Source organism: Canis lupus, chromosome 7 (genome assembly GCF_048164855.1).
Source record: "Canis lupus baileyi chromosome 7, mCanLup2.hap1, whole genome shotgun sequence".
NCBI lineage: Eukaryota > Metazoa > Chordata > Mammalia > Carnivora > Canidae > Canis > Canis lupus.
The window spans coordinates 24,326,531-24,341,936 of NC_132844.1; the positions used below are offsets into that span (position 1 = coordinate 24,326,531).

At 33.9% G+C, this 15,406-nt stretch overlaps 1 protein-coding gene across 5 annotated transcripts in view; it reads left to right on the forward strand.

Moving 5' to 3' along the window:
• The window catches only part of RNGTT (RNA guanylyltransferase and 5'-phosphatase), a 362,293-nt gene that overhangs the window by 50,407 nt on the left and 296,480 nt on the right, over window positions 1-15,406 (forward strand). For all 5 annotated transcript variants that reach the window (XR_012033880.1, XM_072832087.1, XM_072832088.1 and 2 more), the window contains exons 5-6: window positions 6,951-7,026; window positions 8,308-8,548. Coding sequence is in view for 4 of the 5 variants with exons in the window: in XM_072832087.1 (XP_072688188.1) it covers window positions 6,951-7,026; window positions 8,308-8,548 (317 nt within the window). In the remaining variant the exon portion in view is untranslated. The remainder of the gene's footprint in view (window positions 1-6,950; window positions 7,027-8,307; window positions 8,549-15,406) is intronic.

Below are 15,406 nucleotides of genomic sequence, written 5' to 3' on the forward strand. Positions count from 1 at the left end.
CCAGACAGCATCTGTTATTTCTCTGAAGAGTTTGGTTCATTTTAGTGGTTCCTATTTAGAAAATAGTATTTAGAGATAATCTTGGTGTTGGAGATCATTCCATAATTAAACACATTAACATTTCTGCAGTTAAACATGAATATTCATTTTTTAAAAGATTTTTAATTTATTTCTCTATGACAGAGAGAGAGAGAGAGAGAGAGAGGCAGGCAGGCAGAGGGAGAAGCAGGCTCCATGCAGGGAGCCTGATGTGGGACTCAATCCCATGTCTCCAGGATCACGTCCTGGGCCGAAGGCGGTGATAAAACCGCTGGGCCACTGGGACTGCCCTGAATATTCATTTACACTAGGAAAAATAGACTATAAATAAATGTCACATAAAGTCAGGTTTTGGCCCCAAATGATTTACCAGAAACCTTAATTTTTTTTATAGCTCTTCATGGAGGCTGTAGTGCATTTGTTGTTTGCATGTACAGAAATATCTGTCTTCAGAATAAGAATTTTGGGGACTGGAGAAATTAAAAAATCTGTTAAAAGAGAAGTAGCTGATTTCTTGGTAAATAGTAAATTGTATGATAGATATGTATCCAATACCTCTAATTTAGGTATTTCTAGTTATCAATACTGTAACAGATTCGTGAATATGTATTTTCATGAGTAGCATATATTTATTTTGGTAAAAAGCTTTTTTTTTGGTTTAAAAAATATTTAAGATAACTTTGTATAGAATAAGTTCTTAATAATTGTTAGTTTCTTTTTTCTGTTCTTATTTTTTTTGCTCTTTTAGACCAGAGCATTTCATCCTCAGCACTATTGCCATTTTGGGTTGGATAATTTATTTTGGAGGGCTCTCCTGTGCTTTGTAGTATGTTTAACAGCATCAGTGGCCTCTACCCACTGGATGCTAGTGGCATCCCACCAGTTGTGACAATTAAAAATGTCCCCTAACATTGCCAGGTGTCCTCTGGGAAATACTGATTTAGTCTGAGATCCTAAAAATTAATTTATCTGACTAGTGAGATAAAAAGGAAATTACGTATATTGAAATAAGGCTTTATTTAAAAACAGTTTGCCAAAAAAAAAAATAAATAAAATAAAAACAGTTTGCCATTAACCTTTTCTAAGTCACCTCTTCGTAATTTATATTTCCAGGATATGTATTCCTATTGTTATAGCTCATCCTTCTGTCCTTTTGCTGGAGACATAGTTTCTCTCTCTCGTTCTCTTTTTTATTTTTTGAAAGATTTTTAGGTAATTTCTATAACGAATGTGGGGCTCAAATTTACAGTCCCAAGATCCAGAGTCACTTGCTCTGTACTGAGCCAGCCAGGTGCACCTGTTTCTTCTCTTCATTTGATTTTTAAAGAAAAGTTTTCCCTTAATATGTATATTAGTGTTAATATTTTTTGACATGCCATATAAACTTATTTCATTGTATTAGCTTACATCGAAAACAAAGACAAATTTTGATAAGGAGTTGACTTGAAATAGTTAATAGTGAGCTAATCTTTAGATGTAAACTCTGCTTTCTTGCCACTAGGTGGACCCATTCTCATAATCAATTGAGGAAAACTGAACGCTTTTTTTTTTAAACATTGAAGCCATATCATACTAGTAATCAGTGAATTTTTTTAACATCAAATATATGATCTTCCATAGTTTTCTGCAGAGATTTGTTTCAATGAGGTTTTTATTATTTTATTATCTTACTTTAAAACTCTAGTCATCTATTAATGTTTTAAAGTATAATAAGACTAAAACTTTACATATTTGCATAATAAGGAATGTTAAAAGAGCTGTGTTACTTTCTTAAATTATATTTCATCACATGACTTAATCACTTAGTTGGCAGTTATTCTTACATTTTCTATTTGTAAAAATATCTTGCTGGAGTAAAAATTAGATGCAAAAACAGTAGTGGTTTAGGTGAGAACTATGTTTACAGTTAGAATATTTGTTGCTTAAATTGGTCTGAAATACAAAGTAATAAAAGGAAAAGTTATATGTTAGGTTAGGATTCATGTTGGACAAAAGGTGTAACTTTCTGTAACTTTTGAGGCCCCTTTTCTTAAAAAGCAATGGAGATAATAGAATTTATAGTTTCATGATTATAGTCATTTATTTCTAAGGGGCATCGTTTCCTGTTCAAAGTTGATCTCTATTTTTTATCTACTCTTTAGAAACTTCATTTCAGTTGTGTCCTTGTTATCCATTATTGTCAACCTCTGTGATTAACCCGGTTCTTTTCAGCCTGTAAACATATTTAAGTCTCTCATATTAAATGATATTCACCCCCCCGCCAAAAAAAAAACAAAACCCCACACCTTTCTTCTTGTTTTATATTTCCCCTTCCTCTTCCCAGCTGATTTTTTGAAAGATTGATACTTGAATTCACTTATTCCCATTCACTGCATTGCAATCTGGAGTCCTCCTCATGCACTCTTAAACAAATAGTGACTTTCACTTCTAATTATTATGTGACATTTAAACAGCTGAACAGTCATGTCTTGAAACTTTCTTTTTTTGTTGTAGATGACTCCATGTTCTCTTTGTTTTCTTGAGCCCATGGTAGTTTATTTTTAGTCTTTTTTATAGTTTTGCCACTTATTCTTGAAAGGTTGATTTTCCTCAGATTTTATTATTAGTTTTCTTCTCTTATTTTACATACCCATCCTTAGTGACCTTATACCACAGACCCCTTCCATAGTTGACTATGTGTTGATGATTCTTTAATCTTCAGTTCCAGCCACACCTGTGAAGCTCTTTGCTATTTTTTCCAATACTTTTAAGTCCCAAAAGAACCCTAAACTCCTCGTCACCAGCTGTACTCATTACCCTGCGTATAAGACTGATGTAAACTCCTGTCCTTCCCAAGCTAATAAATGGTGCTACTGCCCACCAACATCAGAGAACCAGAGACTCCTTTTATATCTTTTCTCTCTGTTGACAGTCATTCACACCCCAGATTGGAGATTCTGTCTTAAATATCTCTTCAGTCTGCCTCCCCTCAATAACCTTATCACCATGAGCCTTGTCCCTCAGACCCTTATCTCACACATAAATTACTGGGATGGCTTCCTTATTGTTTTTCTTACCTTTATTATTGCTCCCTCTCTGTCTTCTGTTGAGCTGCCATTGGAGTGGGTTATTTATTTATTTATTTGTTTATTAAACCTTTATTTGTTTATCTTTAATCTTTACACCCAGCATGGGGTTCGAAACCACAACACTGAAATCATGAGTCACATGTGCTTCCGACTGAGGCAGCCAGGTCCCCCAGAGTGTTTTTTTTAAAACATGATAATTTAATTGCCATGCTTAAAAATTTTTAATATCTCTCCATTGCCCTTATACTGTCTTTAGTATTGGATACAGTACTAAACAATTCAGGATATTGTTCTTTTCATTGCCTCCAACTGCATTTAGTATTACTTTCTTACTATATATTGCACACTGTAGCCATTCTAATTCATTTATAGTTTGCCATATGTGGTGTTTTGATTCATATTTTTATTTGCACAGATTGCTTTGTCTGCAATTCCTTTGTATTCTTGTTAATTGGGTATTGCTCATTGACTAAAGTTTTTATTCTAAATATTAATGATTATTTCTATGAATATAGAAATAGATTTAGTTTAATGATTATTTCTGTGAATATAGAAATAGATGATTTAGTTTAGTTGATGGTAACTTTAAGATACTGGTTTTCAAAATTTCAAAAAATTTTTTTTTTTCAAAAATTTTTTTTTATGTAGCAAAGGCCTTTTTTGTGTTTTTTTCTTTTTTCTTTTTAAGATTTTATTTATTTATTCATGAGATGCAGAGAGGGAGAGGGAGAAGCAGGCTCCATGCAGGGAGCCTGACGTGGGACTCGATCCCGGGTCTTCAGGATCACACCTGATCCTGGGATGAAGGCAGCGCTAAACCGCTGAGCCACCCTGGCTGCCTGCTTTTTTTTTTTTTTAAACTTAAAAAATTTTATCTATTTATTTGAGACAGAAAGAGATATGTAGAGAGAAATAGAGCACCAGCAGTGGGGAGAGGGAGTAGCAGGCTCCCTGCTGAGCAGAGAGCCCGATGCAGGGCTTGATCCCGGGACCCTGGCATCCATGACCTGAGCCAAAGGCAAATGCTTAACTGACTGAACCACCAAGGTGTCCCTGGGCAGAAGCTTTCAAGTTTGATATAGTTTCATTTGTTATACTTGCTTTGGTTGTTTGTGCTTTTGGTGTCCTATCCAAAAAATTCTTGGCAAGACCAGTGTGGAGTAGTTTCTTCCCTACATTTTTTTTCTGGAGTTTTATGGCATTGAGTCAGATTTAAATCTTTGATCTCTTTTGAGTTAGTTTTTGTGAATGGTGTAAGATAGGTGTCCAGTTTTTTTTTTTTTTTTTTTTTTGGCATCTAGTTTTATTGTTCTGCGTGAATACTGTTTTCATTCCCCATTGAGTGTTCTGGGTTCCTTTATTGAATATTAGTTGACCATATATGCAGGAGTTTAATTCTGGGTTCCCTATTCTGTTCTTTTGGCCTATATGTCCATCTTTATGCCAGTACCATACTGTTTTTAATAACTACATTCTTATAGAATAGTTTGAAATAAGGAAGTATCATATCTTTAGTTTTGTTATTTTTCCTCAATACTGCTTTGGCTGTTCAGGGTCTTTCATGGTTCCATGCAAATTTTTGCATATTATAGATTCTGTGTAAATGAAATTTACATATATAAATATATATATCCTCATTGCATTTATTAGCAATTCATTCATTTTTATGGCTGAGTGGAAGGTATTGAATGGGTATACCACATGTTTATCCCTTCACCTGATGATTGACATTTGGGATGTTTGCTATTTTTGGCCATTATAAATAAAGTTGCTGTGGACATTCATCTTTGTATGTCTTCGCACACATTTTTGTTTTTCTTGGGTAAATAACTAGGATTAGAATGTCTGGGTCATTTGATGCTGATATATGTTTAACTTTTTAAGAAATTGCCAAACTGTTTTGGCAATTGTGTTGTTTTATAGTTCTACCAGCAATGTATGAGGGTTTCAATAACTCTGCATACTCACATTTGATATGGTCAGTCTTTTTTATTTTAGCTATTTTAATTAGTGTGTAGTGGAATTGCATTGTGGTTTTAGTTTGCATTTTCATGATAATGATGTAGACTGCCTTTTCAGGTACTTGTTAACCATTTACACATATTCTTTTATAAAGTATCTTTTAAAATCCTTTGCCCGTTTAAAAATTATTAGAGTGTTTGTCTTATTATTTAGTATTACGAGTTCTTTATATATTCTGGATACAAGTTCTTTTTTTTTTTTAATTTTTTTTCTTTTTTTTTTTTTTTTTAATTTATTTATTCATGATAGTCACACGGAGAGAGAGAGAGGCAGAGACACAGGCAGAGGGAGAAGCAGGCTCCAAGCACCGGGAGCCCGATGTGGGATTCGATCCCGAGTCTCCAGGATCACGCCCTGGGCCAAAGGCAGGCGCCAAACCGCTGCGCCACCCAGGGATCCCTGGATACAAGTTCTATATTAGATATATGTAATGAGAATATATTCTGTGGCTAGTGTTTTTATTTTTTTCTCTTTTTATTTTTTTTCTTTTTAGAGAAAGCTTAAGCAGGCTCTATGCCCAGCGTGGAATCTGACATGGGGCTCAATCTGACAACCTTGAGATCATGGCCTTAGCCGAAATTGAGATTTAGGACACTTAATGGACTAGCTACCCAGACACCCCCTAGTGTTTTATTTTCTTAAAGACATCTTTCAAAGAGCATTTACCATTGTGAAGTAGCCCAATTTATCAATATTTCCTTTTATTTTGTTTTATCCAAGAAGTCTTACATTAAATTGCAAAGATTTTCTTCCATATTCTCTTCTAGAAGTTTTGTAATTCTTAACTTTTAATTTATATATTTGATTTTAGTTGTTCTCTATTAGGATGCTTTATATTGCAAAGAAAAGAGTAGTTTATTAAGGTATAATCTTAAATGGCAGATTATCTTTCCATTAAACATAACAAGAAAAGCTTCATTTTTGAGGTTTGCAAGATAGTGAGTTAAGTAATGTCATGTTAGTAATGTCAACCAAACTTTTACTTTTTCAAAGTAGTTAAAATGATTTAAAAATGCAGTCATTTTTTAATTTATGAAGCTCATTTGCAGCTTTTCCGAATGTGGAGGTAGACCCACATAATCTTGAACACATACTGAAACAAGATTTAAGAAAAAATTCTTTTTCTCAAGTTTTTCTCTGGAAAGTTTATTTTATTTTTTAAAGATTATTTATTTGAGAGAGAGAGAGGCAGGGAAGAGCCAATGGAGAGGGAGAGAAAGTCTTAAGCAACCTCCACACAGAGTGCAGAGCTGGATGTGGGGCTTGATCTCCCAACCATGAGATCATGACCAGAGCTGAAACCAAGAGTTGGATGCTTAGCCAACTGCGCCAATCCAGGCATCCTCTGAAAGTTTATTTTAAATATTATTAATTAGTGTAAAGATACTGTCAGTTGGTTTCTAAAAGAACTTCAAGGTAGTTTTATTTTTATTGTGCTGTATATCCATCAGTTATTTTCTAGATCCAGTGAAGTGTTGTGTGTATGTGTGTGTCCACCTTTTAAAGTTGTATGTTTGATAAAAAATACTATCTTATCTAAAGTGCTTGGAATCTGTTAGCTTTAAGAGAAATTTTTCGGCCTTAGAGTCTAAAATGATTTGTAACCAATATATACTAAACTTTTAGCTAGTGAGATAAATTAGATGCTAAGCAACTTAAACTGAGAAATTACTAATAGTTATAAGAAAGGGTCAAAGTTTTAAAAATGTAGTTATTTTATCAAATCATTAAAATGTTTTGATTGCAGGTTGGAATTTTAAAGTAAAATGTGGCTTCTGAAGTAATGTGTTAATTTTAAACCAAAGCTGCTTTATTTTCTAGGTGTTCATTGTACCCATGGTTTCAATCGCACTGGTTTCCTCATATGTGCCTTTTTGGTGGAGAAAATGGATTGGAGGTATTTGTTTCTTGTTATAATGGAAGAAGACTAGTAATTGATGATATATTTTATTAATTCTTTTAGTTTTAGCATTTTATATTACCAAATTTTTGATAAAGTTATGATTAATAAAATTTAAAATGGTTTTCGTTTTAGACTTGATTAATCTTTAAAACACCATTTATTACCTGGTATGTTGTTCTAAGTGGCACTGTAGTTGAATATTTATGGATTTTTATACTATGTCTTGTCTTTTCCAGATTTTTTTTTACATATTCCAGAATAATCAGATGCAACTTTTCTCAATATTTTTTTTGTATTCACCTTTGGAAGTTACTGTTGTTGTTATTGTTCTTTCTTTTCTTTTTGTAAGTAAGCTAGCAAATGCCCAACATGGGGCTTAAACTTACGACCCTGAGGTTGAGTTGTGTGCTCCACTGACTGAACCAGCCAGACACCCCTTGTTCTTTTCATTTTTAATAATACCTTTTTTAATAGCTGTTGAATATTAGGAAAACTTATAATGGTATATGAAAGGAGGTATTTTGGGACAGTTACTGAATTTGAACCAATCAAACAAACATGTCTTTATTGAAGTGTCTGTTTAGATCCTGAGAGAACCTGAAATTGCCTGAAATTCCTGAGTGAATGGGATATTACTACCTGAATTTTCTTGTTTACTGATTGAGGGTCATTATTTTTGTATATAAATATAGAGGGTCCTTCTGTGGATATAATCAGCTGAAGTACACATATGATTGTGTATTTCTCTTCACACATCCTCTGGTTCTCTACTACATGCTTTTCCAGGTCTGTCTTTCTGGCCTTTGAGATGCTTTCAACAGTAACCCCAGACTACTGTGTTAGTCTGTGGTTTTGCCTCTCTCTGAGGACCTTTGCTCTTTTACCTGGGTCTATTGAAAGTTCTTAAAAGCTAACATGCTTTTACTTTTATTCATATTGCTACTCACATTTCTTTGATTTTTTTTTTAGAGTCAGACCTCAATCTTCAAGGCTTTATTTAGAATTTTCACAGACTTTACCTGGGTCTCTTCTATATGCTCATTGCAGCTTACCTTTAGATTACTTTAGGGATTATCAGTGTATCTTATATTTAAGCTGTTTCAGAAGAAATTTGTCCTTCAATGATTGAATGCCTTCGGTGTGGGGAATATGATTTGTCCATTTCATAAACCTATATTATACTTCATTTGGTACCTGAAATAGAATGAGTGAGTTTTGATAAATCTACATAAATGAAGAGTGGTGAGGAAATTACATGGTGTTTGTTTTCCATAGTATTGAAGCAGCAGTTGCTACTTTTGCTCAAGCCAGACCACCAGGAATTTATAAGGGTGATTATTTGAAAGAACTTTTTCGTCGCTATGGTGATATAGAGGAAGCACCACCCCCACCACTATTGCCAGATTGGTGTTTTGAGGATGATGACGAGGAAGATGAGGATGAGGATGGAAAAAAGGAATCAGAACCTGGGTCAAGTGCCTCCTTCGGCAAAAGGAGAAAAGAACGGTTAAAACTGGTAATGTTTAAAAATATTATAGTCTTTACTTTTCTCTTCTGCAAGCTTATTGAGATTTCTGTGTTTAGCTAGATTTGTAAAGTTACTTCATTCTGGCTGTTTCTAAAGATTCTTGATAGCCATGAGTCTGCATTTTCTATGGGAAAAGTTTGTTGAGTAAGTTCATTTTGTTTTTGATTCGTAGGTAAACCAAACAACTCTTACATATTAAACTGAGAATTTACTATTTTTTTCTTGTAAAGTATTGGGAGATTCCAGCTACATAGTGAAATTTTTTACTGATGCTTTACAAAATTGTCATATAGTTAAAATAACTTTACATATAAATTCTACTCTTTTCCATGGTTGGTATTTTCATATTTTCTGTAAAGTTGAACTGAGAAGACTCTTCTATGGACAACTCCCACTAATCTTCTTACTTCTATGGACAACTCCCATTAAAAGGCCTAACAAAAACCATTAGGAATTCTCCTCTCGGGGGGACACGAGAGATGCTGAGAAGAAAAGTACTGATTGTACTTCTATATACAGGTATATGGTATATAGGTCAAAGGGAAAAGTTAGGCAAAGTGTGGAGATAATGAAATGTTAATGAAGTTAGTAATTAAGGAATGTGGGATATCAGTTGAGCAGTAAAAGATACAACTCCCTTATTAGTAGGCAGTGATTCACAGGCAAGGAAGAAGATGCCTTTTTTTTAATGTAAATCATATGATACAGTCAGTTGGGATTTTTAAAAAAGTCCCTTATTTGAAAAACATTGTTTTAATATGTATATACACATTTCAAACTTCAAGACTTTGAGGCCACTGAAAAGTATTAATTGTTTTGAAGCATAGAAATAATTTAAAAAATAACTTAATTCTCTTAGTCTAACTCATTGATTACTGAATCACATACCTAGAAAAATAATTACATTCTAAGAAAAGGCTAATAGCATAATATAGCAGAAATGACTACCTTCTTACAGTATCATTTTTGTAAGGAAATTTAACTATATTTTTTAAGGCTAGCATTAGCCATGAGCATATGCTAATGTGTTTTTGAATTATAGTATTTGAATGTGTGAAACAGTGTATTTTTAATTTAATTTTATTTTTTTTGTGTGTGTGAAAGACTTTATTTATTTTTGTGTGAAAGAGTTTAAAGCGAAGAATTATTATTTTGCAAACTTGTGCTAAAATTTGCAGTCCCCCACACCCCCAGCAGAAAGGGTCTTAAAAATGATGTTTATTTTATAATATCAAGTACCATTTAATTTCTAATGGTAGAAATTAGTTGCAAATGAGCTTCAGCATAATTATGAGAAACATAGCCAAGATGGGCATATTTCGTTAGGGAAAATAAATGACATTTAAAATAAAATCCCCAATCTACTTTTTCCTATTTTGTTTTGTCAGTTACTAGGAGGAGTGTTTTGAAAATTTCCAACTATGAAGGCACCACAGTGGCTTGGTTGGTTAAACATCCAACTCTTGATTTTGGCTCAGGTCATGATCTCAGGGGTGTGAGATAGAGCCCTCAGTTGGGGCTTCGTGTGGGGCGTGGGGCCTTCTTGGGATTCTCTTGTCCCTCCACCCACTAAAATAAATTCTCCACTGTGATTATGGATTTATCTGTTTCTCTTTCTGGTTCTGCCAAGTTTTGCTTTATGTATTTTGAGGTGATATCATTTAGTTTATACAAATATGTGTAGAAGATTGTTGTATCTTACCTGTGTCTTCACTTTTAGCAAAAAAAAAAAAATTCTAATGTTAGTATGATTGATTGCCCAAGCATTCTTTTGGATAGTTTTTGTATGGATTATCTTTTTTCTATCCTTTTGCTTTCAAACTTTATCTTTTATTTAAGGTACATGTCTATAGGTATTGTGTTGTTGGTTTTTTTTTTTTTTAATCCAGTGAATAGTTTTTGCCTTGTTGGAGTATTTGGTCCATGAACATTTATTTTACTGTTGTAATCAGATTTAACATTTAAAGTCTTACTCTCACCGCCCCACCCCAACTCCATTATGGTATATTCCTTTTTATCTTCCTTTCTTTATGCTTAATTGTTTTTATATCACCCCAACCCATTGCTTGTTAGTTATACATTCTTTTGCTATTCTTTTAGTGGTTATTCAAGATTTCAGTATGTATCTTTGACTTAAAGTCTGGTATATATTAGTACTTTTGCCACTTTTTAAACAATGCAAGAATCTTAGGACATTTGGTTGCATTTACCTCTTTCTGCCTTTTTGTTTTTGTGTATCTTAGTTCTACATGTATCTAAACACGTAAGACATCATCATCATCATCATCATTTTATACGTGAATATTCAGCAGAAAAACCCACATATTTATCCTTTCTGGTGCTGTTCTTTCTTTCATGTATGTTTGTGGTTCCATTTGGATAATTACTCTTCTCACTGAAGAGCTTTCTTTAGTATTTTCTTTATTGTGGGTCTACTGTAACACATTCTCTCAGTATTTGTGGAAAAGTGTCTTTTTCCTGCCATCATTTTGAAGAATGTTTTGGGTATAGAATTTTGGGTTGGCACTTTTAAGATATCATTCCATAATCCATTTCTATTAAGAAGTTGCTTCTCTGAAGCTAGTTTCTTTTTGTTTTTGATTTTCAACAATTTTACTATGATGTTTCTACTTAGAGTTTCCTTTGTGTTTATTCTGCTTTTTGTTTATAGTGATTCCTGAATCTGTGGTTGGATTTATTGTTGTTGGTTTTAGACAATTCTCAGCCATTATCTTTTCAAATAATGATTCCCATTCATTCTTTTTCTCTCTCCTTCTGGGACTTACCCAATAGACTACCCCCCCCCCCAAATTCTAATGTCTCTTATTTTTCTATATTTTCCACCCCCTGCCCTTTTTTTCATTTTTCAATGTGGAGATGGGCCTGTCTTCCAGTTTACTTAATCCCTCTTTAGCTTTGTCTAAACTGATGTTAAAATAATCCATTAACAGAAATTAACTCAAACTAGCTTAAATAATAAGAGGAAATTACTATAAGTTCAGGGATAGGACTCAAATCCAGGAATATAGCTGGATCTCAGGAAGGGACTGGAGCCTGGACCAGAAAGCTATTTATTTAGAACCTGGTTTCTGCTCTTTGTTCTTATTTTCTCATCTTTGCTTTTCTCTCCTATTTCTGTTTCTCTCCTTTTGTGTCATCTCACTAGTTTTGTCTTTCAAAACTGGCTTTTTGTTATTCCTTGCTTATCTGGGAGCTTATAACCATCCTGTACCTTCTGAGCTTACATGTTGTAATTTTAGCCACATGAAGAGATTCTGAATCCTAATTCCAAATTGCCAGAAGAGAGAATCTGATTGGTTCAGACTGAGTTAATGATTTGCTTATGCTCCCATCAGCTTTGGCTGGAGTGGGATGTTATCTTGTAATGTCATATAACATGGTTGTTAGGGTCCTATCTTCATGGATGAGAGGCAGCTCTTAATGAGAGCTATTTTGCCACCAACCACAGTGGATGTCTCCTTTACCACAGTTGAGTGATATAGCTGATGGAGTTAGTCTGAATGGAAGAGGAACTTTTGAAAGAGGCCAGGAATGCAAGTGCAAGTATAGGAGAATGGTTTATACTACCCCCATGGGACTTGGGCAGTGGGAGAATGAGTAGTTTTTACTTAAGAGAGAAGTGGTCTCCTTGGTGGAGAGTTAGCTCTTAATTAAGACATAGGGAATGGGGTACTCATGAAAAAGGTTGAAGTTTTAGGGAAGGTTATTTATGAAAAAGAGATTCCAGGGTTTATATTGGAACTCTTTGGGAAGGTGGTTAGTCATAAGGTGAACCAAAGAGAAGGAGCTCCAAAGCAGTGAGGATAGATCGACCATCAGAGAGGAAAGACGACTGAATACTTGATTTTGGGTGATGTCAACAGTATGCTTGAAAGACATGAGAAGTAATTGACAAACGATTGGAAAACTTTCATTTTCCTCTTATTTCTATCTGAGTTGAAGATAACAGAGACAGTCCCAAGAGTTACTAATTTTTGTAGCTCCAGCTCAACACAATGAACTTATTTTGGTTTGAGACTTTATTTTTGTTAGTTTCCCTTTCCCGATTCATATTGATATGACTATGACTTGAAGTGATGGACTGACTCCTTGTAGTGAATTCTGATAGTTCCGTTTGGGTTTTTAACAGTGGTACATGTCCTGTACTTGGCCTTCACATTCCTGACACCTTTGCTCATCTTTTGAGCACATGCTACTATTGATTTGGAAAAGTATGACTTACAGTTATGTTGCTTGCTCCTTTGAATCGATATCTGGGATCATCTGTTTGAATAAGACTGTTAATGCATTTTCCTCATTATTAAAATATCCGTGTTACACCTTACATACATACTTGCTCACTCATTCTCTCTACATACACACCTTTTATAATTTGCACCCCCCATCTTCTATACAGTTTTCTGTTTCCCTCTAACTGATCTCTGATTCCTTTTGTCCTTTTTGTGGCAGCCATATGAATTTCCATGTTAAGCCTGACAGACTGTTAATGAAATGCACTTCTTTCATCTTAAGCATACATTATCTTCTTTTCACTTTTGATATTTCTTTATTCCCACACACTGAAATGGTAGTTTGTTAAAAAGTGAAAGTAAATGTCAGTGACTTTGAATCTCAGTTGTAGTATGTTTGAAAATAGTTCCAGACTTAAGACATTGCTGTTTAGATTTAGTGATACTTTTTGAAATTACTACATAATTTTGAATAATATATTTTTGTCAGAAGAAATTTGTAATGACAGTAAATAGCAAATTAAGTTAAAAAGTTAGTAAATAGTATTTGTGTATGGAGTACACCATGCTTACTGTTTCTTTTTTTTTTAATTTTTTTTAAAATTTTTATTTATTTATGATAGTCACAGAGAGAGAGAGAGAGGCAGAGACATAGGCAGAGGGAGAAGCAGGCTCCATGCACTGGGAGCCCGATGTGGGATTCGATCCCGGGTCTCCAGAATCGCGCCCTGGGCCAAAGGCGGGCGCCAAACCGCTGCGCCACCCAAGGATCCCCTGCTTACTGTTTCTAATGGACTTATTCCTACCATTTTTTACTTAATAATAATTATTGCAGAAGTTGGGAAAGATAGTGAAAAAAATGAATGCATTGTAGGAAAGATTAAGAAAGAGGAAATATAAATGGAGAGGCATTTGCAAGATGGTTGGAGTTCTCTTTTATAATCAAGCTTATATAGTTAAAATGTGCTGAGGCTCAATATTTATTCTGGTAAATTAAAATACTTGGTTCAGCTGCATAGAATTATTAAAATATTTCTGTAAAATAGTAATATTTTATTTTAAAATATTTAAAATATTTTAAAATATTTCTGTAAAATAGTAAAATCTAATAGTAAAGTCTAATATTGTGGGAAAGTGCTTGGTAGAATGTTGATCATATTCCTATGTTTTAGTCCTTTTTATTCCTTCTTAAAAAATGAAATAATGTTTATTTGTTTAGGGATAATTTATGCTAATTGTTCTTGCTTTTCAAATTATCATTGATTTCTTAACTTTCCTCAGGAAATACACGCTCATGAGTGAACCTTCTTCATGTAAAACTTAAAAAAATCCTATGCTATTAGTACCTTCAAAATAAAGATGCTGAATGTTAAACTCTCTGAATGCTTTCTCCTTTTAATTAGTATATATAGGATATAATTTTATAAGTTTATGGCAGTTATCTGAGTATCTCAGTTACTAAATATACTAAAAATATGTTGTGAACCTGGTTCTTTTTCTCCTTCTTTAGTTATTATACGTAATGGTTGAATGATTCTAAAGCAGAACTTTCAGTGATTGGTAGAAAGTGGTGATGGTGTAATACGAAAGGAATGATATTCCTTAATCCCTTGGCTCACGAAATCTACAAAGTAGACTTATTTAAGGAAAATAGAGTTGATGACATAAAGGATAACTATAAAAAGCAATTCAGAATTAGGGGCAAAAAGTAGAACTAACGTCTGCTGGATTTTGACTCAGGACGCTTCTAGATTTGACAGGCACGTATGTGGACTAAATACTGTGTTCTTTTTTTCTTCCCAAGTGGCTCGAGTTGCCAAGTCTTTGCCAGAAGGTTGATCATTGCAGCTTGTAGACCATATTTTTTATTCCTTAATTACATTAACAGCTAGAGTTGTTTTATGGATTTTTCTTGAGACTGATGCCAGCCCTTTTATGGGTCTGAAAGTAATTGTAGCATGAATCTAGACTGTATTTTTAGTCTTTAAAATTTCCAGGAGTGTTCTTTATTTATTTGATATATAAATTTTCCATCTGCTCTACTTCTCTGTAATATTTTAAAAATATGCTTGCTATGAAATACAATAAAACACTTCATGTAGTTCTGAGTTCAAAAATTTAGATTAAAAATTCAGTGATGAGTAATAGTGTTTGTTACATCCAATGACTGTAGTTTAGCCATTTTGACTGACTGTTATACTCTTCTTTTTTTTTTTTAAAGATTTTATTTATTTATTTGACAGAGAGAGAGTGAGAGAGAGACAGAGATCACGAGTAAGGGTAGGGCCAGAGGCAGAGGGAGACGCAGGCTGAGCAGGGAGCCTGATGCAGGACTTGATCCCAGGGTTCTGGGATCATGACCTGAGCCCAAGACAGAAGCTTAACCGACTTAGCCACCCAGACGCCTGTCTACTGTTAAACTTATTCTAATTTACGAAGGTATATATTATGGGTGTTTATCTCTTTAAAATCCGTACTCTATCAGTAGTACAGTTCCTCTCTCTGTCCCCAGTGAGAGTCATTAGTGAATGGTATAGTGTGGACCTGGGTTAGATTCTATTTTTACTCCTGAATAAATTGCATACAGTCTCATTTA